Below are 27,553 nucleotides of genomic sequence, written 5' to 3' on the forward strand. Positions count from 1 at the left end.
GAAGTCATGCAACTAAAAAGCATTTAATGTATTTTTTTTTTTTTAAAAAAAGATTGTGTCTTACCCACTTCTGAACCACCAGATGTATAAATTTTGCCCTCTGCAGCACAGGCTGCAAGGCTATCTCGAGGCGTTGGAGGTCCCAGTTTGGAATACCAGCTATCCTTCACCACATTGTAGCAGTCCATTCGCTTTATAGGGAAGAGTTGGGAGCCACCCAAAATATAAACTACATTGTCCCAGAAGACACAAGCTGCATCTCTGCGCTTTTCAAAGGGACATCGGATGTCTGTCCAGCTGTAATCCTGCATTATAAAGAACAGGTAATGTCTACCTGCAGTGAGAGTTTTCAAAACAAAGATTTTCACAGAGATTTAGACATGATCAATTTTAAGTTTCCTTTTCAAAACAAAACACCAGTACTGTGAATTGAAGAACACTTCTCAGGCACATACATTTTGAAAAATTCTCTTAGACACACATGCAGTTAGCTGCAATGAACCATGGCAGTACCAATTTCTATTTTCTTATTCCTTTTGTGCACCCAAAACAGCTTCCTGAGAATTGAGACTTTAATAAAAGCACAAAAAAACCCCAAAAAACAGATTTGACCTCCTACCACCATCATGTCAGAAACTATACATCTTGTCTATGTATTTCTTTTATGGGACTGGAAGAAGACATCTGATACAGAGAAAACACACTACAGAATAAAAATATGCCCAATTTTACAAAAGAGAGTGTTAAAAGTTTGTATCTCACATAGAGCTCTAATTGCTATGACAGCTAGGAGCTTGTTTACAATATTTACCAACACGTTATACATAGCTATCCACAGTGGATAGCACTAATAAAAACTGATAATGCTGTGGGCAGAAATGTTAGCAGCCACACTGTCAGGGATCTGAGTTCTAACAGACTGCAAGAAGACACAAGCACAAAACATGGTGGTAATGAGCGGGGGACCTTCGCTGGAAAGTCCTAGAAACATCCAACCGAGGAGCTGACCACACACAGTGATGGCATATAGCACAAGAGGCAGCTTTTGAACAGCTACATCTCAGATCGTTCAGAGCTTTAAAAGATTTTCACCAACAGCTTAAATTGCACCCAGTGGTGCACAGGGAGCCAGTGAAAAGATTTGAGCATAGGGATTACACATGCATCACCCTACTCCATTCAGATGAAGGGTGGCAGCGTTCTGCACTAGCTAAAGTTGCTGGGTGGTCTTCAGGATAACCTTAAGTATATGTATTTCAAGGAGGTAGCATGAATGATACTTTGGTCAGACACGGAGAAAGAAATGTTACCAATATCTGGACTCAATGTAAAGATAACAGAGCTAAGTAAAATCAATATATTGACGACCGCAGCCCAAAAAATCTTGCAATCTGCCTTAGGAGTTTCACGCACATCAAAGGTTGACAAGATGCACGCAGACTTTGGTGATAATGAGCAATGGGCTAGCACTAATTTCTTGAGCCTATGTGACAGGCTGGCTCGCCCCTTATGGGGAGTCAGGCTTAGCCTTGCCTGTGATGGATCAGTTCTCCCCCAAGTGGATCAGGTGGCTGAATTCAGTTTCAGACCCACCTGGGAGGGCATCAGATAGTCTCCAAGGTGTCACAAATACTCCTTGGTTTTTTTTTTGCCTATGTAGACTAACACGGCTACAACTCTGAAATAAAGGGCTGGGAGTATTCAGCTGGTGAGAAGAGCCGCAGGAGGAAAGTTCTGTGCTGTGACTGGCCCTGAAGGGAGAAGGTGGCAGGAAAGGAGGCTCCTCTGGCAGGCCCTGGAAAGGGCCAAAACCCAGGCAGATGGCCAGGAGGGAGATTAGGAATCAGGATCCAGTCTGCTCAGAAAGGCTCCAGGGAGAAGCCTTGCAGCTTTGATCGGAGGTAGGCCTCTGGGGAGAAAAATCTGTCAATGCCCCACAAGAGTGGGGCAGAAGGGCCCTCCCAAGGGTGGTGGAAGGCCATTCTATTTTATGTTACCTGTGGGACTACTGTTTATCAGCATGATGCTGTATGGAATTTGGGGGACACTATGGATATTACAAACATTAATTTTGTAAAATTGCAATGAGTTGTGCCAGATATGTCATGTAAGATATCTGCAAAAATGATATAATTTGCCAAATATGATAATCTCATTTATGTATTTGAATCACCTTTGCATTATGGGTTATGGATATATATGTCTGTATTACAAAACTTGTACTATGCTTCTGGGTGACACTCCCAGACAGTTTGGCATCAGTACTGCCTAGCCTGCTTGATGGCCCATTAAAGACCATCAGCTATACAACTGACCCATTGAGAGAAGGCAGATACACCTTATGACTCAGCAAGGCATACAGTGACATGCCTATGGACAGAAAAGGCTTCCAAGCCGTACTGGGCAGCTTGTGTTTGAAACAAAGGAAGCACAAGCCGCATGGCAAAAGACTATAAAAGGCAGCTATATCGTCTCCAATCCTGCTTCTTACCTCTGGAGGAACGTGGCTACAAACTGAAGCTCTGACCAAAGCACTGAATGATCCATCCAAGCTGTGGATGTATTCCAGAGGGACTTTCAAGCCAGCAAACTCACCAATACTGCTAGGAACCTCATGGACTTTGAATCTTTGTATGTATGTGACTGTTCTACCATTTAACAACTCTCTTCTTGTTCTTTTTTCTTTATAATAAACCTTTAGGTTTAGACACTAAAGGATTGGCTGGCAGGGTAAGATCCAAACCTGTTCTGACCTGGTAACGTGGCTGACCCTTTGGGGTCAAAAGAACATTTTTGTATATGTGAGCAGAGTTTTTTTAAAATAACTTCTCACTGTACTGGATCTAGGTGCTGACTGGGAGCCAGAGAACTGGAATGCAATAAAGGGGTTGTGGGATTTCTTTTTTTGCTTCTTGATAACCAGTGTGGGGGATCGGAAGCACAGTCTGTGACTGGTTGGGGAGTTTAACTTCAGTGTTACCCACCAGTCTTGGAAGCATCTGCTCTCCCTTTTGCAGGCTGCCCTGACGTTGGCACTCCCAGTGAGGGCTGCCCCAGGCACCCTGGGTCACAATCAGTAAAGTCACATGAGGATGCTGTTTAGGCTGACCCTCCCAACAGCTTCCAGAGAAGGTATGCTACAGCATTGGAAAAACACTAGCCTAAGTAAGGAATACTCAAACCTCAAGTTCTCTTGCTGCTTTGTGTAAGATCATCCTGTTTTCTACCTGATTTCATTGCAAAAAGCTTCTCTCCCTCAACCGCAGAGGAGATCTAGTGGGTTTGACCCCCTGCAGCATGAGGAGAGGCTTCAACATGCCAGCGCTGTGTGGGACTTTGTCACATGCAGGGCTCAGCTCCTGGCCAGCGCCCCGGGCCCTAGGGTCTTGGGCCTGGGCTTTCCCGGGGCTCTGGCCCAGCCACAGGCAGCGGGGGAAGGAAGGAGCCTGCAGGCCAAGCTGTTGGTGAGCTGAGAGCTCCGACCAGGGGCTGGTTCTCCACACAGCACTGGGAATGGGACGTGCCCCGCTGGAGGGGATATGGAGGAGCAGCGGGGCTTGGTGGGGATGATGGGGCAAAGCCATAGGTGCCAACTTCTCATGGCACCTGTGGGTGCTCGGGCACCCCCCCACCCCTGCCCAGCCCCATTTCCAACCCCTTCCCCAAAGTCCCCGCCCCAACTCTGCCCCTCTGGACCCCTCCCCAAATCCTCAACCCAGCCCCACCTCCTCCCCTGAGTGCGCTGCGTTCCCCCTCCTCCCCACTTCCTCCCAGGCTTGCCGAGCGAAACAGATGTTTCGCGGCGGAAAGCACTGGGAGCTAGGGGAAAAAGCTAGGGGAAAAAGCTCAGGGGAGGAGGCAGAGCGGAGGTGAGCTGGGACGGGGAGCTGCCGGTGGGTGTACAGCACCCACCAATTTTTCCCCGTGGGTGCTCCAGCCCTGGAGCACCCACAAAGTCGGCGCTTATGGGTAAAGCAGGGAGAGGACAGCGAGAGGGGAAGCACATAAAGGGCCGATGCGTAGGCAGCAGAGGCGACATGTAACCGGATGCCACCTGGCGCCTGCTCACACTCACCAACCATCGCAGCTCGTAGCCAGTGCCTCCTGGAAACAGGACGGAGGGTAGGATCCTGCTGGCCAAGAGCCGGCACACAGCGGGGGCTGTGCTGACAGACCAGCAGGGGGAGCGGCCGGCCCCGCGTGCTGCATCTTCACCCCGCTGCCAAACTTGCACACCCTCCCCCATCGTTGGCCACTAGACCCCTTCCCCTCACCCCGCTGGTGGGCTGGCAAGCAGGGATCCAGCTAGTACTGATGGGGAGGGGCGAGACAGAAAATACGGGACGATTTACCCATTTTTAAGGAAGAGTTGGGACACCTGCAGGACGGATCAAATATGGGACTGTCCGGTCATCCTAATGATGCACCACTCTTTCCCCCTCTTAGTGAGGGAAGGGCATGCATCACAGGAGCCCTTAGCCATGGTGCATCTAGGAAAGCAGAATTTAACTTTAAAAAGGACACTTAATTGACTAAATAGCATGTTGACAAAAGGTAGAAATAGCTTCCAACCACTCCTCCTAATTTCTGTGCCAATGTGTGCAATCACTTTTTTTTTTTAATTTTATTTTAAATGGTTTTCCTCTTCCCCATTTTATGAAAAAGGAAAAAACAGGAAAACTGACTAGAAGTTTGTACAGGAGAAATTCTGCATTTGATAGCACTTTGTGTACTAAATAAAGAACCTGAAAGAAATCTTTTGCACCTTTTACACTTATTTGTAACACTAGTAGAGAAAATATTTTACGGAGAAGTGCAATTTTTGCAAGTTGATTGTGTCCCTTTAACACTCAAGTTTCTTCACTTTTGTGGGATTTAAATGATATTTTATCTCCTACAATAGCAGATGTCATGCAACCACCATGTTGTTACTCTATTACATTTTTTTAGTATTACTCCAAGAAGGCTACTCAACAATCTAGTTTGGAGAAGTATTATATAATCACAGCAAGGGATGACTCAGACATATGGAAAGGCAGGACTTTCCAAGGTTAAACACCAGCTAAATCCCAAAATAAAAGGATAGCAACATGGGACTCAATGATCCTTCTATAACCTGTAGAAGACACTAACTGGGATCCCTGTGGGTTTATTTAATGATAACGTTCTAAGGCCCCAGTCCCGCAAAGCACTTAAGTACCAGCTTTGCTGAATGAGGGCATTAACAACAGTGTTGGTTCCTACACAGAACTTAATTCCTTTGTGATTTGTCATCTGAAATTCCTTCCTAAGTCGTGGTGGGGTTTTGTTTGTTTTTAAATATTGATGACAGGTTGAGGAAGATGCTTAATCACCCTCTTTGAAGACAATGCTCCTTCCCACCAAATAGCTTCCCCTTCCAAATTACTGGAATAGAAACAACCTTTAGCAGTGTTTCTTCAATAGGAAGAAACTCTCTACATTAAAGTTAAATATGAAGGACTACCTCTCTATCAAACCTGTGTGCAGCAGGCTGCATATAACTGAGTTTCATTCTTTACTAAGGCCCTGTAAAGATTTACATATGTGCTTAACTTTTTGCACTGAGAGCAGTCATACTGATTTCCATGAGATCACTGGCAATACGTAAAATTAAGCATGTGCGCCAATCTTTGCAGGATTAGAGCCTTAGATTGCAAACGCTTTGTCCGTGTGCATGTACCATGTCAAGCATACTGGGGCCTTGATCCTTACTTGGTGGCTTCTAGGCGATACCGCAATACTAATTTAATAAAAGATTAATTACAGTGCTGCTTGAGAGACTTATTAAAAGCTCTTTCGGTATTGTTGGTGTTGAGTAAATACAGAACTACTCAACATATACCAAATGGAACATCTAATATATGGCTAGTTAGCAGCACAAGTGTATGAGCAGCAGCCAGTGTTCACAGAATGCTTTTACCCAGTCTTTAATTCTCAGATCTCCAATTACCCACTTGTCACTCCTCTTTAATGTGACACCTTCAAGGCCATATAACTCAGGAGGAGTTCTTCTGACCAAGCAGGGCTACACAAAGCTCCATCCACAGTCAAATAATTCTGACCTTGTGATGGGTCAGAGTAATTGTTGCAGAACATTGGAAAATTCAAAAGGCTCCATGTGGTCTGACTCAAACCGGAAAAGGACCTAGGGGTGACAGTGGACGAGAAGCTGGATATGAGTCAGCAGTGTGCCCTTGTTGCCAAGAAGGCCAATGGCATTTTGGGATGTATAAGTAGGGGCATAGCGAGCAGATCGAGGGACGTGATCGTTCCCCTCTATTCGACATTGGTGAGGCCTCATCTGGAGTACTGTGTCCAGTTTTGGGCCCCACACTACAAGAAGGATGTGGATAAATTGGAGAGAGTCCAGAGAAGGGCAACAAAAATGATTAGGGGTCTAGAACACATGACTTATGAGGAGAGGCTGAGGGAGCTGGGATTGTTTAGCCTGCAGAAGAGAAGAATGAGGGGGGATTTGATAGCTGCTTTCAACTACCTGAAAGGGGGTTCCAAAGAGGATGGCTCTAGACTGTTCTCAATGGTAGCAGATGACAGAACGAGGAGTAATGGTCTCAAGTTGCAGTGGGGGAGGTTTAGATTGGATATCAGGAAAAACTTTTTCACTAAGAGGGTGGTGAAACACTGGAATGCGTTACCTAGGGAGGTGGTAGAATCTCCTTCCTTAGAGGTTTTTAAGGTCAGGCTTGACAAAGCCCTGGCTGGGATGATTTAACTGGGAATTGGTCCTGCTTCGAGCAGGGGGTTGGACTAGATGACCTTCAGGGGTCCCTTCCAACCCTGATATTCTATGATTCTATGATTTTACTTGTAATATCTCATTTAGGTTTCGGTTGAAGATCACCTGACAGCAAACACAAGCTTTCTTCAAGTTGCAAGTTATTGCCTTGCAGCACACACAGAACATATATCAGGGGCTTTTACAAGATTAAACCTTCAAAAAAAAATATCTAGGGATTCTGTACTAGTTTATACAGTTATTAATGGGTCTTCCCCCCTTTTACCTCAATTAACAGGAAGTACTTATTATGGAATTTAGCCTTTTTATTATTAATGTTGGCAAAGAGACTGGATAAGCCAAGGTAACAGAACTACCAATTAATGACTGAACCTGTAGTACTCAGAGCCAGTTTCCATTCTGCCTTAAAATAATTTCATATTTTACCTATGTGATCTGAGATTAAGAGAAACAATTTGATCTAACAGAGAGAGTCAAAGCACATTGCATACATCACAGCCTTGTTAAAATGTCAGAAAAAAGTAACTGTTTGAAGAGGATGAATAGACTGATCAAAGAAAATAGGTATGGTCTCAAATGTGCATTGCACCTTTCCGAACAACTCCTTGCTGGGAATTCATCATTTTAATGGAAATGATATCCTACCATATAAATCTCCACTCTTGTTTCCTACAAAGACAGCGTTCATATATATATTTTTTTAGTATGTGAATCAAGTGATCGAAGGGGTAAAGTGTAATTATTTAGGAGTCCACAGTTCCTAATAGCAGTACATCATTGGAGACAGAGAATTTAAGTGCTCTTAGAGCCAAGTGACAGATGCAGGTATAGGAAAGAGCAAGTCTGGTTAAATTTTCCTGGATTTCAAGGGAGACATCTGTGCACAAAAAGGAAGAGACATGGAATGAAAGCCTAATCCCAGTGAAGTCAATGAGAATTTTGCCATTCGCTTCAAATGGAACCCAAGATTTTACCCAGGGACTCCTACATTCTGAATCATAGATTCTGTGGCCTCAAATGGCCCTTCACAGTCTACCAAAAACACACACAGCATACAGCCATTTGAAACTGTAACATATATTTGATATGCCAATTTTACAGCAATAAGTCTGATATGGTATATTGCTATGTGGTATTTTTATAAAAACACATCACCCCAATAAATTTTTAAAATAGATGATATCAGTGTGTGTTAGGATTCTTGTGTGTGTTGAGGTGACAGTGGAGAGCATACATAATCTTTCTGTAAGCAGCTGAGATTACCAGAGTATATATACACTGCATACCATCCAAATTTACTCCCTTCCTGCAGTTTGGGATTTATTAGTAACTGAAATAAAAAAAATTAGCATTATACCAAAATAAATAAATAAAAATCAATAAAGCACACATTAAATGGATTAAGAACTGGCTAATTGACAGTTCTCAAAAATTAGTCAAGGAAGAATCATCACTGAATGGGGACGTTTCTAGTGGGATTCCAAAGGGATCAGTACTAGGCCTCATGCTATTATTTTCATCAATGATCTGGAAGTAAATATAAAATCATCGCTGATAACATTTTCTAATGATACTTAGAATGGTGGAATGGTAAATGATGAGCACAGAGCAGTCACACAGAGCAACCTGGATTGCTTGGTAGGCTTGGTCCATTCAAACAAAATATACCTTAATACAGTAGAGTCGCATCTTACGTGGAGGTTAGGTTCTAAAGTCAGCATGTAAGGCAAAAATTGCATATAGTCAAAATTACCCTTGAAAATCCCTTAAATCGCCTATAAAGTACAGTATACTGCACATGGTTTTGCGTATACAACCCCGTACAGTAATGTATAAATGTATAATGTATACAGTATATAATAAAGAGTACATATGCAAAATATAATTTTACAGTACTGTATTTTTAATTACGGGGGTCATCAGGGTTTGACGTCGATCCAGGAGACGGAGGTGACGGAGAGCATGGGTGACGGAAAGCGAGTCGTAGACGAAGTGGTTGGCTCTGGTTCAGCTCGAGAAGTTGATTTCGTAGGCTCATCTGCTGCTGGTTGTTTTTCCTTGAAAAACATGGTGATCGGCAACTGTCGCTGTTGTCTCTTGAGCTGTTCAAACATTTCTTGATACGGTCTCAAATCGTAATGTAATACTACATGTGATTTTGAGGCTTCGTTCCACAGAGGGATCGTATTCAGAAATTAAATCATTCAAGTGTTTCGCTGCTTGGAACACTTCAGCAAATTTATGAAGATTCCAGTTTGCTGGTTCTTCCTGTTCATCGTCATCTTCGTCTTCTGTAGACTATTTTATCAGTTCCTCTAACTCTTCATCAGTCAATGTTTCTCTATGGGTCTCAATTAATTCTTCAATTTCTTCCTCAAGGATGTCGATGAAGCCATCACCACCCACTTGCCTGGCTACATGAACAATGTGTTTCACTTCTTTGTCAATGGTTGGTAAACCCTTAAAATCATTCACACATTCTTTCCATAGGTTTCGCCAACATGCATTGACCGTTTCAGGCTTGATTGCATCCATTGCCTGTTTAATATAAGTGATGTAATCGGCAATGTTGAAGGACTCCCAAACACTCCATCACATTAAGATTAGGATCAGCATCCATAGTGCTACGTATCCATGAGAACGTAAGCCTCATGTATGTGGCCTTGAAACAGTGAATCACGCCTTGGTCGAGAGGTTGGAGGATGGAGGTGTATTGGGGAGGAGAAAGAAGACTTCAACGTCATTATGTGCAAATTGGAGTGCCGCAGGGTGGCCAGGAGCATTGTCTATGACCAGCAACACTTTAAAGTCAAGTCCTTTCTCTTCGAGGTACTGCCTGACCTCCAGAATGAAACACTTGTGGAACCAATCCAGAAATAATGCTGCCGTCACCCGAGCCTTTTTATTTGATTCCCAGAACACAGGCAGGAGATTTTTGTTCTTGCCTTTTAGGTCACGGGGATTTGCAGCAGAGAAAGCCCGACTTTATTAAATGCCCAGCCGCATTGCCACAAAATAACTCAGTCAGACTGTCTTTAGCTGCTTTGAAGCCAGGGGCTTGTCTTTCTGATTTTGAAATGTAAGTGCGGTTGGGCATTTTTTACCAGAAGAGCCCAGTCTCGTCAGCATTAAAAACTTGTTCTGGAAGATAGCCCTTTTCTTCTATGATTTTCTTTAATTGTTCAGGGTAGGCTTTTGCTGCCTCTTCATTGGCAGATACAGCTTCACCAGTAGTCTGCACATTTTTGAGGTTGAAGCAGTTCCTAAAACTGTTAAGCCAACCTTGGCTGGCTTTAAATTCCTTTTCATCAGAAGGCTGTCCCTCTTCGGCGGGAGGTCTGAACAGCGCGTAGAGGCTAAGAGCCTTTTCTCGCAACATGTTACCATCGATAGGCACACGTTTACGGATCATGTCTTCCAGCCATAGGTTTAATACCTTTTCAGTCTTCACTAAAGTCTTATCACACACCTGGCTCATCACCTTAGCAGTTATTGGAGCACTTGATGCCACGGCTTGACGAATTTCTCTCTCACTAATCTTGATGGCACGGATGCTAGATTTGTTGCAGCCATATTTACACGCCACACTGGAGACTGACATACTATCACTCAGTAAGTCCATCACAGCCAGTTTTTCCTCCAGCGTTGGAACAAATCGCTGTTTCTTCTGTTGAGCACCAGATGAAGTAGTTGGCTTGCATTTAGGGGCCATGTTGTACAAAAAATACATATTTTTAAACACTAGAATCACACTCAGCGTGGCGAGATGCTCACGCTATGAGAGGCACGTGGGAACTGAGACCGACTCAGGGAACAGTAGATTCACGTCTCCCATCTCACACTCACTCCGGGGCATACGCTCATTGAGTGGAATGGTGGGCGGAATCACCTGCACTATTTACAGGTATCTTGTTTTTTATTTTGTTTTTTTGCCGAGCGCATACAGTTGAATTCACGTAAGTTAAATGCACATATGATGAGACTCACTTGTACAGCCAAATACAAAGTGATATATGTACGAACAAGGAAAGCAGGCTATACCTAGAGAATTGGGGACTGTATCCTGAAAGTCAGGGACTCTGAAGTGAACAACTTAGCATGAGCTCCCAGAGCCATGCTGTGGCAAGCAAGGCTAATGCGATCCTTGGAGATGCATGCTGGGGAGTAGGAAGGCGATTTTAATTCTATACACAGCATTAGTGAGACTGTACTGTATACAGTTCTGGTGTCTCCATTTTAAAAAGGCTGTTGAAAAACTGGAGAGGGTGAAGAAGAGGGCCACAAAAATTATTTAAGGAGAAAATGTCTTACAATGAGAGACTTAAAGAGCTCGATCTGTGTAGCTAATCAAAAAGAAGACTGGGAGGTATCTTGATTAGAGGGTATAAGTACCTTGACAGGGAGAAAATACTGGGTATTAAAGGGCTCTTTAATTTACTGGAGAAAGGCATAACAAGAACCAGAGCCTAGAAACTGAAGCCAGACAAGTTCAGATTGGAAATAAGACACATTTTAACAGTGAGGGTGATTAATCCTGGGAACAAAATACCAAGGGAAGCAGTGGATTCTCCCATCTCTTGAGGTCTTCAAATCACAACTGGTTGCCTTTCTGAAAGATGTGCTTTAGCCAAGCACAAGTTGTTGGGCTCAATGCAGGCATAACTGGGTGAAATTTAAGTGCCTAGAGTATACAGGAAGTCAGAATAGATGATTTAATGGTCCATTCTGGCCTCAGTCTTTGACTCTCTGAATCTCCAAGCTTGGCTGGTTTCTAAGATTTTTAATTAAAGATCCTCTTCTGCCCAACAGTTAGTTCCCTTGGTTTCAGAAAGGCTCCCACTCCACTTAGATGCTGGCTAGAACTAACAAGATGCACCCACCACCGTGACTCAGTAATAATTACCTGTCATCTTTATGCAGAGCTCAAGCACCTAATATCAGAATGATGGGGGGAGGGGGGGAGAAACCAAAAAAACCCCCACCTTGCATTTTGTAAAAGTGTTCTGGAATCTGTTGTGCTATCATACATTCAAACCTCTTAATTTACACTAAAAAGGTCTTTCTGGCTCTTGAAGAGTATGCAGTTCTATCAGTTTTTAATTTTTTATATCAAAGGTTGATCAGTAAATGTGACAAGGTACAATTAATATGAATACAAAATTGGCTAAGAGACACCAACTTCAATTCTAGTCAATTTAAAAAAAAGCAGAGAAAAGTACAATTTTTAAAATTGATGATGTCCCTTTAGATCTCTCCTCACACAACGCATTCCTACTTAATTGCTTCATGCTCGTGTTTCCCGGTATTTATCTGTTTCCAACAACAAGGATAGCATTGCTGTTAAAGCTTTTGAATAAAGTTATACTAAATCAGTTTTATATCAAGTACTGCAGAGAAATAAGTTTGGTACCATTAATAAAAATTAAGTACTGTATGTAAATAGGTAGTTTTAACAATATCAAAAAGTTAACCTTGCTCTTTAAACATTAAGCTGTTGGGCCCAGGACCATATTGTGATGCCGCACCCCATATTCTTCATAAAAATATTGTTATAATATGAATATGTCATAACTAAGATATGTTTCATGCAAGATGGATCATGTGAGATATCATTGGAAAGGTTATGATTTACTATGTGATTATCCAACTTGTATGCATGTATCATTTCTGTATCTGAAGTTAGGAATATTGACTATGTAGCAGTTACAACTGTGTGTGTACTTGGGGAAATGCCCACCAGACAGTAGGCAATCAGCCTGGATGGTTCCATTAAGAAGGACAATAGGGCTTTGAAGATACTAATCTCCCACCTTCCTGAGAAGCTTCCTGGGATGCTGCTTTGACTCTACAAAGTCATGTGGTCATGTTGTCTGGTACAGGGTCCCATCTTGAGCGGATATTTTTCCACTGGAAAGAGGATGGGCTAGGAAACAAAAGATTCCCGCCATATGTAAATCCTATTTAAGGCTGGGGAGTGAGTTAATCTAGGCTCTTCTCGACTCCCGCCCCGGCCAAGAAGGAAGACTGCTGAAAACACCTGAAGAAACAAAGGAACTAAAAGCTGGGGGAAAGAGAGGGTGAGCCCAGGCAAGACAGATCAGCCTGTAAAAGGAATCCCTGGAGATTTAAGCTGCAAGGAGTGCAGTTTACCTTCAAGAAACTCTGCAACCTGCTTGAAACAACGTTTAGGGTGAGAAATTTTTATGTGTAGCCATGCATAATGACAGGTTTCGGAGTAGCAGCCGTGTTAGTCTGTATTCGCAAAAAGAAAAGGAGTACTTGTGGCACCTTAGAGACTAACCAATTGGTACTAACCACAAGTACTCCTTTTCTATTTGTAGCCAGTATTCCTTAGTGTATTAAGTTTAGTTTGCGCTTTTGGTTTTATTTCCTCAGTAATCTGCTTTGTTCTGTTTGCTATCCCTTATAATCACTTAAAATTTACCTTTTGTAGTTAATAAACTTGTTTTTTGTTTATTCCAAAACCCATTTTGTGCAATTCATAACGGGGGGGGAAGCTGTGCATATCTTCCTCCACGTTGAGCGACGGGGTGAATTTCATGAGCTTGTGCTGTATATAGTTCTATACAACGCCATACAGTAGAATTTTGGGTTTACACTCCAGAAGGTATGTGCACCAGAGTGATGGGCAATTCTCTGAGCTGAGCCCTCCCACACAGAGCTGACTGCAAACTCTGTGTGATTCTTCAGCTGGATGTGTCCCTACCCGTGTGTGTGCTGGATGGGGGCTTGAGAGCCTGACACAGCAGCAAGAGTGGGGTGGACCCAGTCTGGTGGGACAGGCGGGCTCAGTGGGACCCCAGCACATCAGGTGGCACCCCAGGAAGGGGGGGTCCAACCCGTCACACCTCTTTCTCTGTATCTATCTGTACAGCACCAAGTATGTCATCAGTGCTCTGTTAATACCACCACTACCAATGCAAATTACAACAGAGACACTGCATGTATTTTGACGTAACAGTTTACCTTTGGATTAAAGTATCTGCAAGACTGTGGCTGTGATCCTCCAAATAAGGCAATGCGGTAATCGTGTTTTTTTCTTCGTGGCCGGGTGCCCTCCACTAGCTCTTCTCTGTCCTCTGGAGACAGCAGATGATATCGCATTCCACCTACAAGGAAATCCATGCAGTTTGTGCACAAAGGTATGTATGCATATGATAATTGAAGAGAAACGAATTTTAAGCTATGTTTTCCAAATATCCAGCATTTTTCTTAAACCTACTTTTCATTCATGAAAATATTCACCAATTTTTTCCATTTAAGAGAGAATATATAGTATAACCAGGGTTCTCAACCTTTTCCTCTCTAAGGCCCCCCCTCAACGTGCTATAAACACTCCAGGGCCCAGCGGGGGGGGGGGGGGGGTAGAAGGGAAGGAGGGGGAGGGGGCTCAGGGCACTTCTTTTTCTGGGGGGGGGGGGGAAGGGACAGGGGCCAGTGGTCCAGAAAAGGAGTGCCATCCTCCACTCCGACTCACCTCAGCAGGCCACCCACCAGTCTGGGTTGGTGGCGGGGAGGGGTGAACAAAAAATTATAACTCAAAGGTGGGAGCTTATCTCAAAAAGTTTGAAAACAGCTTAGGGCACAGGAAAGGGGTAGCTAGGGACTGCGTGCAGGCAGGGGCGTAACTCAGGGTTCAGGGAGAGAGTAGCTAGGGGCTGTGTGCAGATGGGGTAGCTCAAGGTGCAAAAAGGGGGTAGCTGGGGCTGTACACACAGGGGGTGGCTGTGCGTGCAAGGAGAGGGGTAGCTGGGGCTGTGTGCAGGCAGGGGGTAGCTCAGGGTGCAGGAAGAGGAGTACTAGGGGCTGTGTGCTGGGGCGGGTCCTGTTCCTGGAGGGGTCTGCCGGCCATGGAGTCGATTCTCCCCACCCGGGCGGCTCTTACCAGCTGCCTCTGTGGGAGGAGAGGGGGCTGGGACTCAGGAGCTGAGGAGCAGCTTTAACTCGGGGCACCAGCAGGAGAGGAAGGAACACTGCGGCTGCCTGCTCCATGGCACCAGCCAGAGCAGCAGCTGCCCCGCACTGCCTGGTGTAATGGCAAAAACAGCAGCCAACACATTTTCCCCACCAATAGCAGTTATCTACTGAGCCTGCTCCGTTCGGGTGAGCATGCTCAGTACAACCTAGATAGGAAATTCTGCCAGGGAGCTGTTTGTGCCACTACATCGGGTCCCCAACCCCGCGGGGGGCACCGGGGATCAGAGCTTCAGCCCTGCGCCTCCCAGGAGTCCCAGCTTCAGCCCTGCGGGGGGGCCCTGGCGGGGATTGGGGCTTCAGCCCCTTACCTCCCGGCTTGAGCCCCATGGGGGGTGCTAGGACTCGGGGTCTGGGTTTCAGCCACGGGGCCCTGCAGCCCCCTTGAAAGGGCTTGCAGACCCCCAGTTGGGAAACGCTATAGTGGAACATAGGGATAGGACAGATGCCCAGTTTTAGGATCCATGTCAGACAGGTCCAGCAATGTCAAAATAAAACAAGGATAAAAGGTGCCTGCATGCTCTATTCCAGTTTAAAAATCTATCCATTTAGTTAGTTAAAGGCATAACTGAAAGTTACCACACGGGAACTGGCAGAAGGAAACATGCATAGAAAAGGCAGACCTGGGAAGTCCAAAAGTAGAAGTATAAGAAAAGAGAAACCTGACCAGCAAAATTTAAATAGGGGATACAAGCATGCTAGAAAGACATTGACTTGTTTTTAGTCTCCAGCTAACACCACAGAGGAGAGCTAGCTGTCTGCATTCCCCTTCTCATCAACAAAACCAAACCAAAACCAAAACCTTAGTTTACCTGTGGCAACAGTATAAGACCTTTTCAAAGATAATGCAAGCACTTACTTTACTGTCTGTTTAGGAAATATTCTGGTATGTCCAAAAATTTTACTAATATCAGCAGTGGTATAACTTGTCTCCTCAACCCTGCCCCTGCTTTATACCAAAAGCTCTAACCTCCATTTGGCTTTATTGAGAGTCAAGATCACTCAACACCCTGAAGGATGAAGACTTAAGTTTGTAAGAGTTAGGTTAGCAGGAGAAGAATGGCTGTGTGTTGCTTTTAAAGCAGTGCTATGTAGTTTATTCCAGCAGTAATTGAAAGGCTAAAATTAAATTTGGATTTTCTTTCCAAAAACCTGAATAATGTTTATGAATATCTGGATTCATCACTGGCATTTGATGAAGTTTTAGGGATTGCATTAGGAATCCATGTCAGGAAGTGGGGGTAGGAGGATTTGCCCCTCCCTGTTTTGTTTTTTAAATGTATTCATTTAAATAAACACACACTATGTCAAAGAGATATTTCATTCAGCACCTTTAGAATGCTGTATCTTTAGTCCCAATTGTCAGCCTGCATTAGTACCAGAGATAGTGGAGCATAGGTTTAATTTTCTTAAGTCACCTAGGGAAGCTTCATAGGCTCAGACATTTTGACATAAACTTTTCTTATTAATTCCAATCTAAACCTGAGAAATATTAAAGTTATTAGCTAGTCTCAAAAGTGCACTAACCCTCCCAATTATCCCTAATAATCTTGACAAGGAAGCCACATTTCATTACTTATCACTAAGTTGGGATCATTTACCGCTGACTTTCATTTCTTTTCTCATTATATCTGTTATACTCTAATAGGTGCTATTTATTTGACAAGCAATTAATCAGCTTCAGCTAAACGAGACACCCTAGAAGGCATACAGTTATTGCCAATTTAAACTAAAATAAAATATAGTGAAAAATATTTTCATATTAGATTAAGCAACAGTCAGAGAGCAAAAAAGAGTTATGTATCTGAACTGATTGTATGGAATATTAAAATGTGCAACTCGGAGGCAACTTACTGATCACCATTTTAAGGCATTCAGGGTTATCCTGAATAAGTGGCTCAGCTTGTACCGTTTTACTTAAGAAGTTCTTCGATATAAGAGGAAATCTGACTTTAGCAAGGATGTCGACCATGTATGGCTGGCGGTTAGGTTCATCGTACTTCAGCCACCTGACTGCTGCATCATAAACCTAAAACACAAAAACAAAACCCAGAAAAGTAACTAAAGCTTCAAAACAGTTTTTCTTGTGTAGCTGAAATAGAGTTGCCAAGTTGGTAATATTTAAAAACCGGACACTCTGGCAGGAATGCCGAAACCTCACTGTCCTGCCTCTTCCCCAGGCTCTGTTCCCATCCACTCCTCTTTCCCTCTTCCCCACGTCGCTCGTTGCTTTTCCCCTTCCCTGCCACCCAGGTCAGAATGGACTCGCCTACAGAGCCGAGTTGGAGCAGCCCAACGCAGGAAGGTGGCAGCCCCAGCTGAGTAGGGGCTGGTGCAGGTGATGACCCAGCGCCTCCCCGCCAGAAGTAACCAGACTTTGGATGACTGGTCAGTAGATCTGACTGGACATTGCCAGGTCCCCTTTTCGACCGAACTTTCTGATTGAAAACCAGGCACCTGGCCACCCTACATTGAAAGTTCATCTAATTTATGATTCCACAATGTGTGAATTTCACAAAAATGTGAAAAACCCAACATACTTTAATGCTAAACAAAATAAATGTATTACTTTGGGATAAATACAGCCTACAAAGGCTTCAGATTTTGAGCGGTCTATAAAAACCAATTCTATTTTCAAATAAAAGGCCCAATCCTGAAAATTCTTATTCACCTGAATAGCCCTACTAATATCAAGTCTACTCATGAGCATAAGGATTTGTATGACCAGGACCAAAGCAAAAGGCAGATGTTATAATACAACACAAGATTTATAACCCTGCCCTTACTTGAAGTACCTTGTAACTTTCTTTTTTTAATAATGTTTCTAGTCTACAGTGTGAGGGAGATTTCAATTATACTGGAATTTTGTGTCTCAGAACATATTTATATTATTTTTATTCCACATTACAATAGCACCTTTGTTAGGAGGGCCCCCTCAAATAAAAGTTATTTAAAACAATTAACAGCAGATTACTGCAAATTTAACATTACAGTAAGTTAACTTGGTAAAGAACCCAAGTATGCCAATATGCAACACGTGGGTATTTTTTCTGTTGTCACCTTGGGTGAAGTTTAAAGAAAAAAGCATCCAGGGTTTGCATGCTAAAATAATTGAACAAACAGTTGCTGCATTTACATACAGAAATGCAAAGTGTTTCTTTGCTTTATCTAGTGTGTTTACACTGGACAGTCTCTGCTTTAAATAATAGTTATGACTGGTCATGCTGTCACAACACACTTGAGCTGAAAACTGACCACAACAAGTAATTAGAGTTCAAACTGGATGAGTATTCTGCCACCAAACCCCTTTGCCACATTCTGAATTACTAAGGTCAAAGGACTGTCCCCATGACCAGACTAAAACATTTCAGTTATAATCTTTACCTATGAACTATAAATCAGAAAATAAGGGTGAATGAAAAAAAAGATAGGTTTATTACTAACCCTTCAGGCTAAGTAAACCCAACAGATGTATAATTGGAACAGAAAACATGATATACACTTATTGATGGAAACATATACAGGAAAAATATGAAAGGTAGTTTATAACTAAACCAACTTTCCTTAGCTAAAGCTAAATGCACTCTGGAGTGGTACACAAGCTACTGTGTGTACAAAGATCATCCGGATACCCCAACAATCACCCTTCATGCAGGAGTGGTTGGCTGGCAGACAGTTTGAGAGTAAGTTCCCTTTGATAATACAGAACAATTTATGCAACTTAAATCTTTTCATACCCACTTTCCTAGAGGCTTTTTATGCAGGCTAAGTTCTTCCTACACAAAATCTTTTACAACCTATGTGAGCTGGAGCTCACCCTCTCAGCTTAGGTCTTTAACTCTATTCTATTAGTTAGCTAAGCCTGCAAACAAAAAAACAAAAAAACCCACAACCAAATCCAACCCCCCCAAAAGTACTCCAACGCTTTTGGAACTTGCATTTCTAGTTTCTAGGGTGTTACTCTGTGGTCTCAGTGTTTCCATGCCCACAGCTAGAACTCTCAAGTTTCACTCATTTCCACAATTTGTAGCAGTCAGTTCTCATGTTCTTACCACTCAACATTTAAAAAACAAAACAAAAGACCACACACAGACTTTGATAGAAACTGAAGCTTCGTTGTTTAATCTTGCCCAAGCAAATTCACATAGTTTTATGTAGCTGCAAAGACTGGCTAGAAAACAACATGCAGAAGCAGTATCTGCAGAGTCCTACATTCCAAATGGGATGGAGTGAAGGCAACTTTTAGGGCCATCAACAACGGTAGTAATTCTTTTTACTGAATGGTCTTCTGGCTCCTTTTAGCTGCCTACAAGCATTGTCTTGGATCTTCTATCTAGTCAATCCCATTTCTTTCTCCATTTCCAGGTTTCTTGAGTGCTCTGTCCATTCCAGTTACATAGACTCCTCTTCCAACTCCTCTTCCTAGCTCATGTACTATGGCTAAGGATAGAATTCTGTCGCAGAGGTCACAGATTCCATGACTTCAGCCGCTTCAGCCCACCGCACAGGCCAGTCGGTCTGTCCCCGGAGGGGCTTCCAGTGTTAGTCTTCCCCCTCCCCCAGGTATTTTTAGTAGAAGTCACAGATAGATTGCGGACTTCAGTGAATTTTTGTTATTGCCTGTGACCTGTCTGTGACTTTTATTAAAAATACCTGAGACAAAAATCTTAACCTTAACTACAGCAATGGAGGCCATATATCAGTTGTTCTCAAACTTTTGTACTGGTGACTCCTTTCACATAGCTAGCCTCTGAGTGTGACCCCCTCCCCTTATAAATTAAAAACGCTTTTTTATACATTTAACACCATTATAAATGCTGGATGCAAAGCGGGTCTTGGGGTGGAGGCTGACAGCTCGCGACGCCCCATGTAATAACCTTGTGACCCCCTGAGTGGTCCCAATTCCCAGTTTGAGAACCCCTGTCATATATGGACCTGGATAGACAGAACTCTTTCCATAATCCCCTCCTTATTTCCTTGAAGCCATCCTCACAACTACACGGCTTTCCACACCTGAAATGCTGCCCTGTATTTGTTTTTGTCTGAATTAGACTGAAAGATTTCTGGGTCAGGATTCATAAGTTATTCCACGATCTGTGAAGCACTATGGAAATAGTAAATGTAATACAGTGTAAATCAGTGTTTAAACATTTCAATTGATGTATTTAGCTGGTAGAAGACATATTTTATTAAGAAAACTGGAGTCTTACCTGATCTTCTGCCCTTACAGTCAGTGTGTCCTGGTTCAGGAGATGTGTCACACGTTTAACATCCAGCTGTAGAAACTCATCTGTCTTGTAAACCTCAGTGAAATGTTGATGGATAAAGTCATCTGCAGTGGCCTTCAGTTCTGGACAGTCCAGGCATTCTGCTAATACACTTATACCTACACAGGGAGGTGGAAAATATAAAAAGGTGTTAGACATTTCCCAAAGTTTGTATTTCAAGAAGTTTTCATATATGCCAATGAAATAAGTATCCCTGAAATTATGGTATTTTTATTACTTACATAGCACACAGTTTTACCCATAGCACCCACAACTCATCTGCAATTCAAGCTGAAAGAACTAAATGCTTCTCTTCTTCTGAAACTGGAGGCAAACACAAACTTATGGATTTATCTCAGTGGAAAGAAGGGAAAGAAATATTTCTACCACAATGGAATGCTATTCCACTTTTGGTTCCCAATCCTGTACAAGCCCATAATTGGATCAGGTTAATGGGTCTCTCCACAGGCAGAGCTAGTTGTAGAACTGGGACCTCAGTTTATAATGAAAACGACATCTGTTCCTTAAAAAGAGTCAAGAACATGACACTATAATCTTCATTTCTGTTAAACAGGATCCTATACTTAAATCCACTGAACCTCTTATAAGAAATATTGTTTGTAGAAGCTACTCTGAAACTTGAGTTTATCTAGGTGGGATAAGTGTTTTAGTAATATTTTGCAGTTCATAAGTTTCCAAGTGAAGTCTCAAAAGTTTATGGCATATTGAATGAGATATACCTGATTTGTGCAAATTCTGTTGTCTTTTACAAAGAAAAACATCCCGCTCATTATCATTTTAAAAGTATTCTTTGAAAAATGCCGCATCTGTGTTAAAGTAATCTCTTACCAAGACAGTTTGAAGCATCCACTTGCTCTTTCAAAAAATCCACACACATTTTTTTCACAGGTTCTATTTGATATTGGTTTGCTGCATCTAGTAAAGACTGGACGTTATTGCTATTAACGGAAATTCTGCAAAACACATTTAGTGTAAAATGAGCATCACAAACTACCAAGCTACTGGGTGTTTAAAACATTTAAACAAAGTTACGCAAAAACATCTGTAAAATTATTTCCCCACTCTTTCCCAGACAGCTTTACCTTACATTTAAGTGTGAGATGTATTCTTCCTTTAGGTCCTTTCCTGCCCTCCCCAATACAATAACTTACATAACAATAAGCAAATAAAGACAAGCTGGAACCACTGATCCTGAATTCTAGAGGATGATTCTTAACCTCTGGACATTTGTAAGAGCCTGATCTTGCAACCCTCATTTGTACAATCAGCCTTTATACAAGTGGTAGCAGACTGAAGGAATGGACCATCTCTTCATCAAGTGTCACCCCACAGCCCTTTTAGCCCAAATAAGCTCCATATACACAATCCAGAGAACTGAAGTACTATTTAAAAGCAGAAGAGAAAAGAAATATTGTTATGAAGTTTACAGAGCTACCCATCTAATCTTCCTAGAAACATTTGCCCCAGTCCTGCAAGCTATTCTGCATAAGCAGACTCCGGTGATCAGTGCCCATGCAGAGCTCCACTGATGTTAACGGGGCATAAGCTGGGCCCTAACCACAGAGAGCAGCTTGCAGGATCCGAGCCTTTGGTATCTCTTTCACAGAGGTAAATATCAATCAGTTTTAGGTGCTCTCAGACTGATGTTTAGAGACTCCATGTAGTAATGCAAACAGCACATTTAGGCATTTGAGAATGTTTATTTAGAAACAAAAACAAAAACTTGCCAATTATATATTCAATTAAAAAAAAAAGGTTCCTAACCTGGAACAATAGAAACCCTGTTTTATTAAGTTACCTCACTATGGCCCTGATCACACGAACACGTTAGAGTTTAACTACACACGCTGAAGCTATGTCTACACATGGAACTCACGGTGTGGATTCCCTGCTCGCGTACACGTAATTTGCTAGCTCAACTCAGCTTGCACTCTGCACAGCTCAGATGAGAGCTCGCGCACGCATGGTTATATGAGCCCTAGTGCACACATACACACACACAGGCCCATTGAGGATACAAGGTTTAAGTGTTTTCAGAATCAAGGCACACATTAACATTTTAGTTGGAATAATATTTGAATGACAATGGTACAGAGAAAAAAAGTTTACCAATGTTAACAAATTTTAAGGAAGACTGAAATAAGGAGCTATGAATAGTAACAAGTTGCTGAACTACACACTGTTTTTTCTTGGAGATTTTATCTTTTATAAATGGCACACAAAGCTGTCAACTTGCTGGCAAAAAATGACGAACTTTTAAATAACAAGCTACCTCGCAGTATAAGCAAACTCCACAAGCTGTTCAATAATGTCAGGCTCTGCATCTTTTAGCTCCACTTCAAAGGACTTTGATTCAAGCATATTTGCTGCAATGAAAAAAGTAACAATAGAACTACATCAGTCTATCACTCTCCGAGCAGTTATTTTCCCACCAGTCACAAAAAGCAGCAGTAAAGCAACTATGCCAAGGGGAAAAACCTTAAAACAAAAACGAAACCAGTATTCCCAGAACCTAAATATTCACACATAGGAACTTTTTAAATAGAAAAAAAAATTAATTTATACTTTACCATCATATAAAAGTTTATTGCTAATATTCTAACAATAACTTCACTTTTGTAAATTCTACTCACATTTAAGAGCATAACTAGGGCTGTCGATTAATCGCAGTTAAGTCATGCGGTTAACTCAAAAAAAAAATCACAATTAATCGCAGTTTTAATCACACTGTTAAACAACAGAATACCAATTAAAATTTATTAAATATTTTGGATGTTTTTCTACATTTTCACATGTATTGTATTCTGGTGTGTATTATTTTTTTATTACAAATATTTGCACTGTAGAAATAAAATAAATAGTATTTTTCAATTTACCTCATACAAGTACTGTAGTGCAATCTGTCTTGAAAGTGCAACTTACAAATGTAGATTTTTTTTGTTACATAACTGCACTCAAAAAGAAAACAATGTAAAACTTCAGAGCCTACAAGTCCACCCAGTCCTACTTCCCGTTCAGCCAATTGCTAAAACAAACATGCTTGTTTACATTTACAGGAGATAATGCTGCCCTCTTCTTATTTACAATGTCACCTGAAAGTGAGAATAGGCATTTGCATGGCACTTTTGTAGCCCGCATTGCAAGATATTTATGAGCCAAATGCACTAAAGATTCATATGCCCCTTCATGCTTCGGCCACCATTCCAGAGAACATACTTCCATGTTGATGAAGCTTGTTAAAAAAAAAAAAAGTGTGTTAATTAAATTTGTGACTGAACTCCTTGGGGGGAGGCAATTGTATGTCCCCTGCTCTGTTTTACCCACATTCTGCCATGTATTTCATGTTATAGCAGTCTCAGATTATGACTCAGCACATGTTCATTTTAAGAACACTTTCACTGCTGATTTCACAAACACAAAGAAGGTACCAATGTGAGATTTCTAAAGATAGCTACAGCCCTTGACCCAAGGTTTAAGAATCTGAAGTGCCTTCCAAAATCTGAGAGGGACTGTTATAACAATAAATTAAAAACCAGCAGGATCTTATTAAAGGGGAAAAAGCAAAATACCACATTTATTGTGAATACAGAAAGAATCATAGTAAGCAGCTAGTTATAGCTATAACATTCCATTCAATCTCATATTTATTCACACATTCATTCATACACACACACACACAGGTTCTGCAAGGTTGTTATCATAGTTACCACCCCTAGAGTTGCTCATGCCAAGCCACTGGCCAGGTGGCCTGGACATGAGGAGGGAGCAGGGCCTTGTCAGATGCTCATCTGATGCTCCTGGAAGTTGGTTTGCAGAATCAGACCCCCCAAAGTTCTCACCTTCTAGAGTCCATTTTTATAGGAATTTCTTCCTAGGCCAGTCTATGGGAATTGCTTCATCATGCTCTTGCTGAATCAATCAGCAGATAGCACATTCCTGACGGCTCCGTGCTGCTAGATGTTATCTTGTTCTTTGTTTCTCCCATTCTTGAGGCTCTTGGGTGGATTCCAGTCTGCCCTCCGGGGGTCCTCTGGTTATTTCCACTTGACACCTTCTTCAGCCAATGGACACTGGATTCTTAGGCTGGCACCTCCCTGATCATTCAGTTATTATCCACACCAAGCATCCATCCACATACATCCTCTATCTCTATTTTAATCACAATTGTTAATACAACAAAAGGGTGGGGAGTCTTTGGGTGCTGTTTCTGTTGTTACAGAGTATTGCTTTGAGTCTCTCTCTGTGCGAATTGCTTTGAGAACAGACTCTGTCTTAGAATGTACTAACGCAATTAGCAGCTTGCAAATTTCACACATAGAGGGAGAGAAACAGTACCAAAAACCAAGAGACCTCTTAATTAGTAATACCCTGGAATTTAAACTCTGGGGAATCAAACTCAATTGTGATTTTAATACAGAACTTCTCTAATATGATCCAACAGGACGAGGTGTGGAGCATGCTTTCAGAAGTCCGAAAAGAGCAACACTGCAATGCGGAAACTACAGAACCTGAACCACCAAAAAAGAAAATCAACCTTCTGCTGGTGGCATCTGACTCAGATAATGAAAATGAACATGCGTTGGTCCGCACTGCTTTGGATTGTTATCGAGCAGAACCCATCATCAGCATGTCCTCTGGAGTAGTGGTTGAAGCATGAAGAGACATACAAATCTTTAGCGCCTGTGGCTCATAAATATCTTGTGACGCTGGCTACAACAGTGCCACGAGAATGCTTGTCCTCACTTTCAGGTGACACTGTAAACAAGAAGCAGGCAAGCATTATCTCCCATAAATGTAAACAAACCTGTTTGTCTGAGCGATTGGCTGAACAAGAAGTAGGACTGAGTGGACTTGCAGGCTCTGAAATTTTACAAAAATGATTGGGGTATGGAATGGCTTCCGTATGAGGAGAGATCAATAAGACTGGGACTTTTCAGCTTGGAAAAGAGTTGACCAATGGGGGGGGCGGGGGGAATATGACAGAGGTCTATAAAATCATGACTGTGTCAAGAAAGTAAATAAGGAAGTGTTATTTACTCCTTGTCATAACACAAGAACTAGGGGTCACCAAATGAAATTAATAGGCAGCAGGTTTAAAACAAACAAAAAAGGAAGTATTTCTTCATGCAATGCACAGTCAACCTGTGGAACTCTTTGCCAGATGATGTTGTAAAGGCCAAGACTATAACAGGGTTCAAAAAAGAACTAGATAACTTCATGGAGGATAGGTCTATCAATACCTATTAGCCAGGATGGGCAGGGATGGTGTCCCTAGCCTCTGTTTGCCAGAAGACAGGAAATGGCTCGCTTGATGATTACCTGTTCTGTTCATTCGCTCTGGGGCACTTGGCATTGACCACTGTCTGAAGACAGGTTTCAGAGTAACAGCCGTGTTAGTCTGTATTCGCAAAAAAAAAAATTCGCATGCTCAAATAAATTGGTTAGTCTCTAAGGTGCCACAAGGACTCCTTTTCTTTTTGTCTGAAGACAGGATATTCGGCTAGATATACCTTTGGTCTGACCCAGTATAACTGTTCTTATCAGGGCTGCCAAGTGATTAAAAAAAATTAATCGCACTGTTAAATAATAAAATACCATTTATTTAAATATTTTGGATGTTTTCTACATTTTCAAATATATTGAGTTCAATTACAACACAGAATACAAGGTGTACAGTGCTCAATTTATATTTATTTTTGATTACAAGTATTTGCACTGTAAAAAAAAAAATGTATTTTTCAATTCACCTAATACAAGTATTATAGTGCAATCTTTTTATCATGAAAGTTGAACTTACAAATGTAGAATCATGTACAGAAGAACGGCTATACTGGGTCAGACCAAAGGTCCATCTAGCCCAGTATCTTGTCTTCTGACAGTGGCCAATGCCAGGAGCCCCAGAGGAAATGAACAGAACAGGTAATCACCAAGTGATCCATCCCCTGTCGCCCATTCCCTCCTTCTGGCAAACAGAGGCTAGGGACACCATCCCTGTCCATCCTGGCTAATGGCCATTGGTGGACCTATCCTCCATAAACTTATTTAGTTCTTTTTTGAACCCTGTTATAGTCTGGGCCTTCACAACATCCTCTGGCAAAGCGTTCCACAAGAAGATACTTAATCACATCAGTAGCCCCATTGACTTTAACAAGAGAAGATAAAAGGGGTAAAAAGCAGCGCTGCATGAGGGAAGGAGAGAAATTAAGGAGAGAGGAAAGTACAAGAGCTTTCCCTCTGATTAAGAGCCAGTCTCTATTACCTTCTTCAAAGACCCTTGGCAAAAAGTCGTTAACCTTTTTATTTTAAATATTAAAAACATTAAAATAAGCCAATTTTGAGAAGACTTACTAGTAAACATCAAGTTAAAAAAGTGACTGGCTGAAGCAAGCACAACACGATGAGCTGGGATCTTTCTTTCCTGGACCATGAGAATGACATCACAGAGAGTTTTCTAATAATAAAAAAATAAAGAGCAACTTTGTGAGAAATACAAACAAAAATATTATCTTAAAAGAGGTTTTCAGAAATCCATTGCTTTCTCTGCTCTCCGGCTAGCAGGCTCATCACACAATGGTAATGTAAAAAATGTAAGAACAATTAGTAGTTTAGATATGCCAAACAAAGGTGAAGGGATGATCAAAGTTAAGGCTTACGTAACAATCTTGGTTTACCCTGTTTAACAAGACAATAATGCGCCTTTATACTGGAGACAAATATATCTCCCAAGCATCAACTCAAAAATAAGTAAGTTAAAAGAGACAGTTGTTAGTTTAAAAGTTTCCACAAAGAAATTATTTTTTACCTGCCATTGTCTATGTAACATGTAAGATCACTGTTCTGAGAATTTTCTGTTTACTCAGTTTGGTTAGCTGGTATATTTTGACAGCACTGAATGTCTAGTCAGACAGTTTTTCCCATTTGTGTGATCTTTCACAGTGACAGGAAGAGAAAGCACCTTTAAAACTAGAAAAGTTGTTGGAGCAAGAATAGTGCTTGGGGGTGGAATATATATAAATGAATAGAATTAAAGTTGGCATTCCTTTAAGATTGACTTTAAGAACATGAACACTGACTTATGTCAGACTTCAGTGGGACCTGAGGACACACAGCATCAGGTTCTTATTGAATTCGCTAGTATTGCTGTCTAGCATTAGAACTTAATTCTGAGGTACAAGAAGTTCATAGAATATCAGGGTTGAAAGGGACCTAAGGTGGTCATCTAGTCCAAGTCCCTGCTCAAAGCAGGACCAATCCTCAACTAAATCATCCATTCAGGGCTTTGTCAAGCCTGATCTTAAAAACCTCTAAGGAAGGAGATTCCCTTATTGCAGAAAAGTTCAACCAAAACAACCCATTAATATTGTGGGAAGGAAGTGTGCATAGTCAGAACCAGATAGGGAAAACAGAACGATAGTTTAAATATCTGATTATCTGAGTTTCAATCAGATCCCTAAATGCTCTTTTAGTAGTTTTTGGTTCACTCAGGAAACAC

General features: G+C 41.9%; 1 protein-coding gene across 4 annotated transcripts in view; it reads right to left on the reverse strand.

Annotated features, from left to right (window-relative positions):
• The window catches only part of KLHL7 (kelch like family member 7), a 42,967-nt gene that overhangs the window by 7,298 nt on the left and 8,116 nt on the right, over positions 1–27,553 (reverse strand). For all 4 annotated transcript variants that reach the window (XM_077811384.1, XM_077811383.1, XM_077811382.1 and 1 more), the window contains exons 2-8: positions 26,410–26,512; positions 22,334–22,427; positions 20,890–21,014; positions 19,984–20,159; positions 16,628–16,802; positions 13,766–13,908; positions 65–305 (exon numbers count right to left, since the gene is read on the reverse strand). In XM_077811384.1, coding sequence (XP_077667510.1) covers positions 65–305; positions 13,766–13,908; positions 16,628–16,802; positions 19,984–20,159; positions 20,890–21,014; positions 22,334–22,427; positions 26,410–26,488 — 1,033 coding nt within the window. In that variant the 5' untranslated portion in view covers positions 26,489–26,512. The remainder of the gene's footprint in view (positions 1–64; positions 306–13,765; positions 13,909–16,627; positions 16,803–19,983; positions 20,160–20,889; positions 21,015–22,333; positions 22,428–26,409; positions 26,513–27,553) is intronic.

This window comes from Eretmochelys imbricata, chromosome 2 (genome assembly GCF_965152235.1).
Source record: "Eretmochelys imbricata isolate rEreImb1 chromosome 2, rEreImb1.hap1, whole genome shotgun sequence".
In the NCBI taxonomy this organism is placed as follows: Eukaryota; Metazoa; Chordata; order Testudines; family Cheloniidae; genus Eretmochelys; species Eretmochelys imbricata.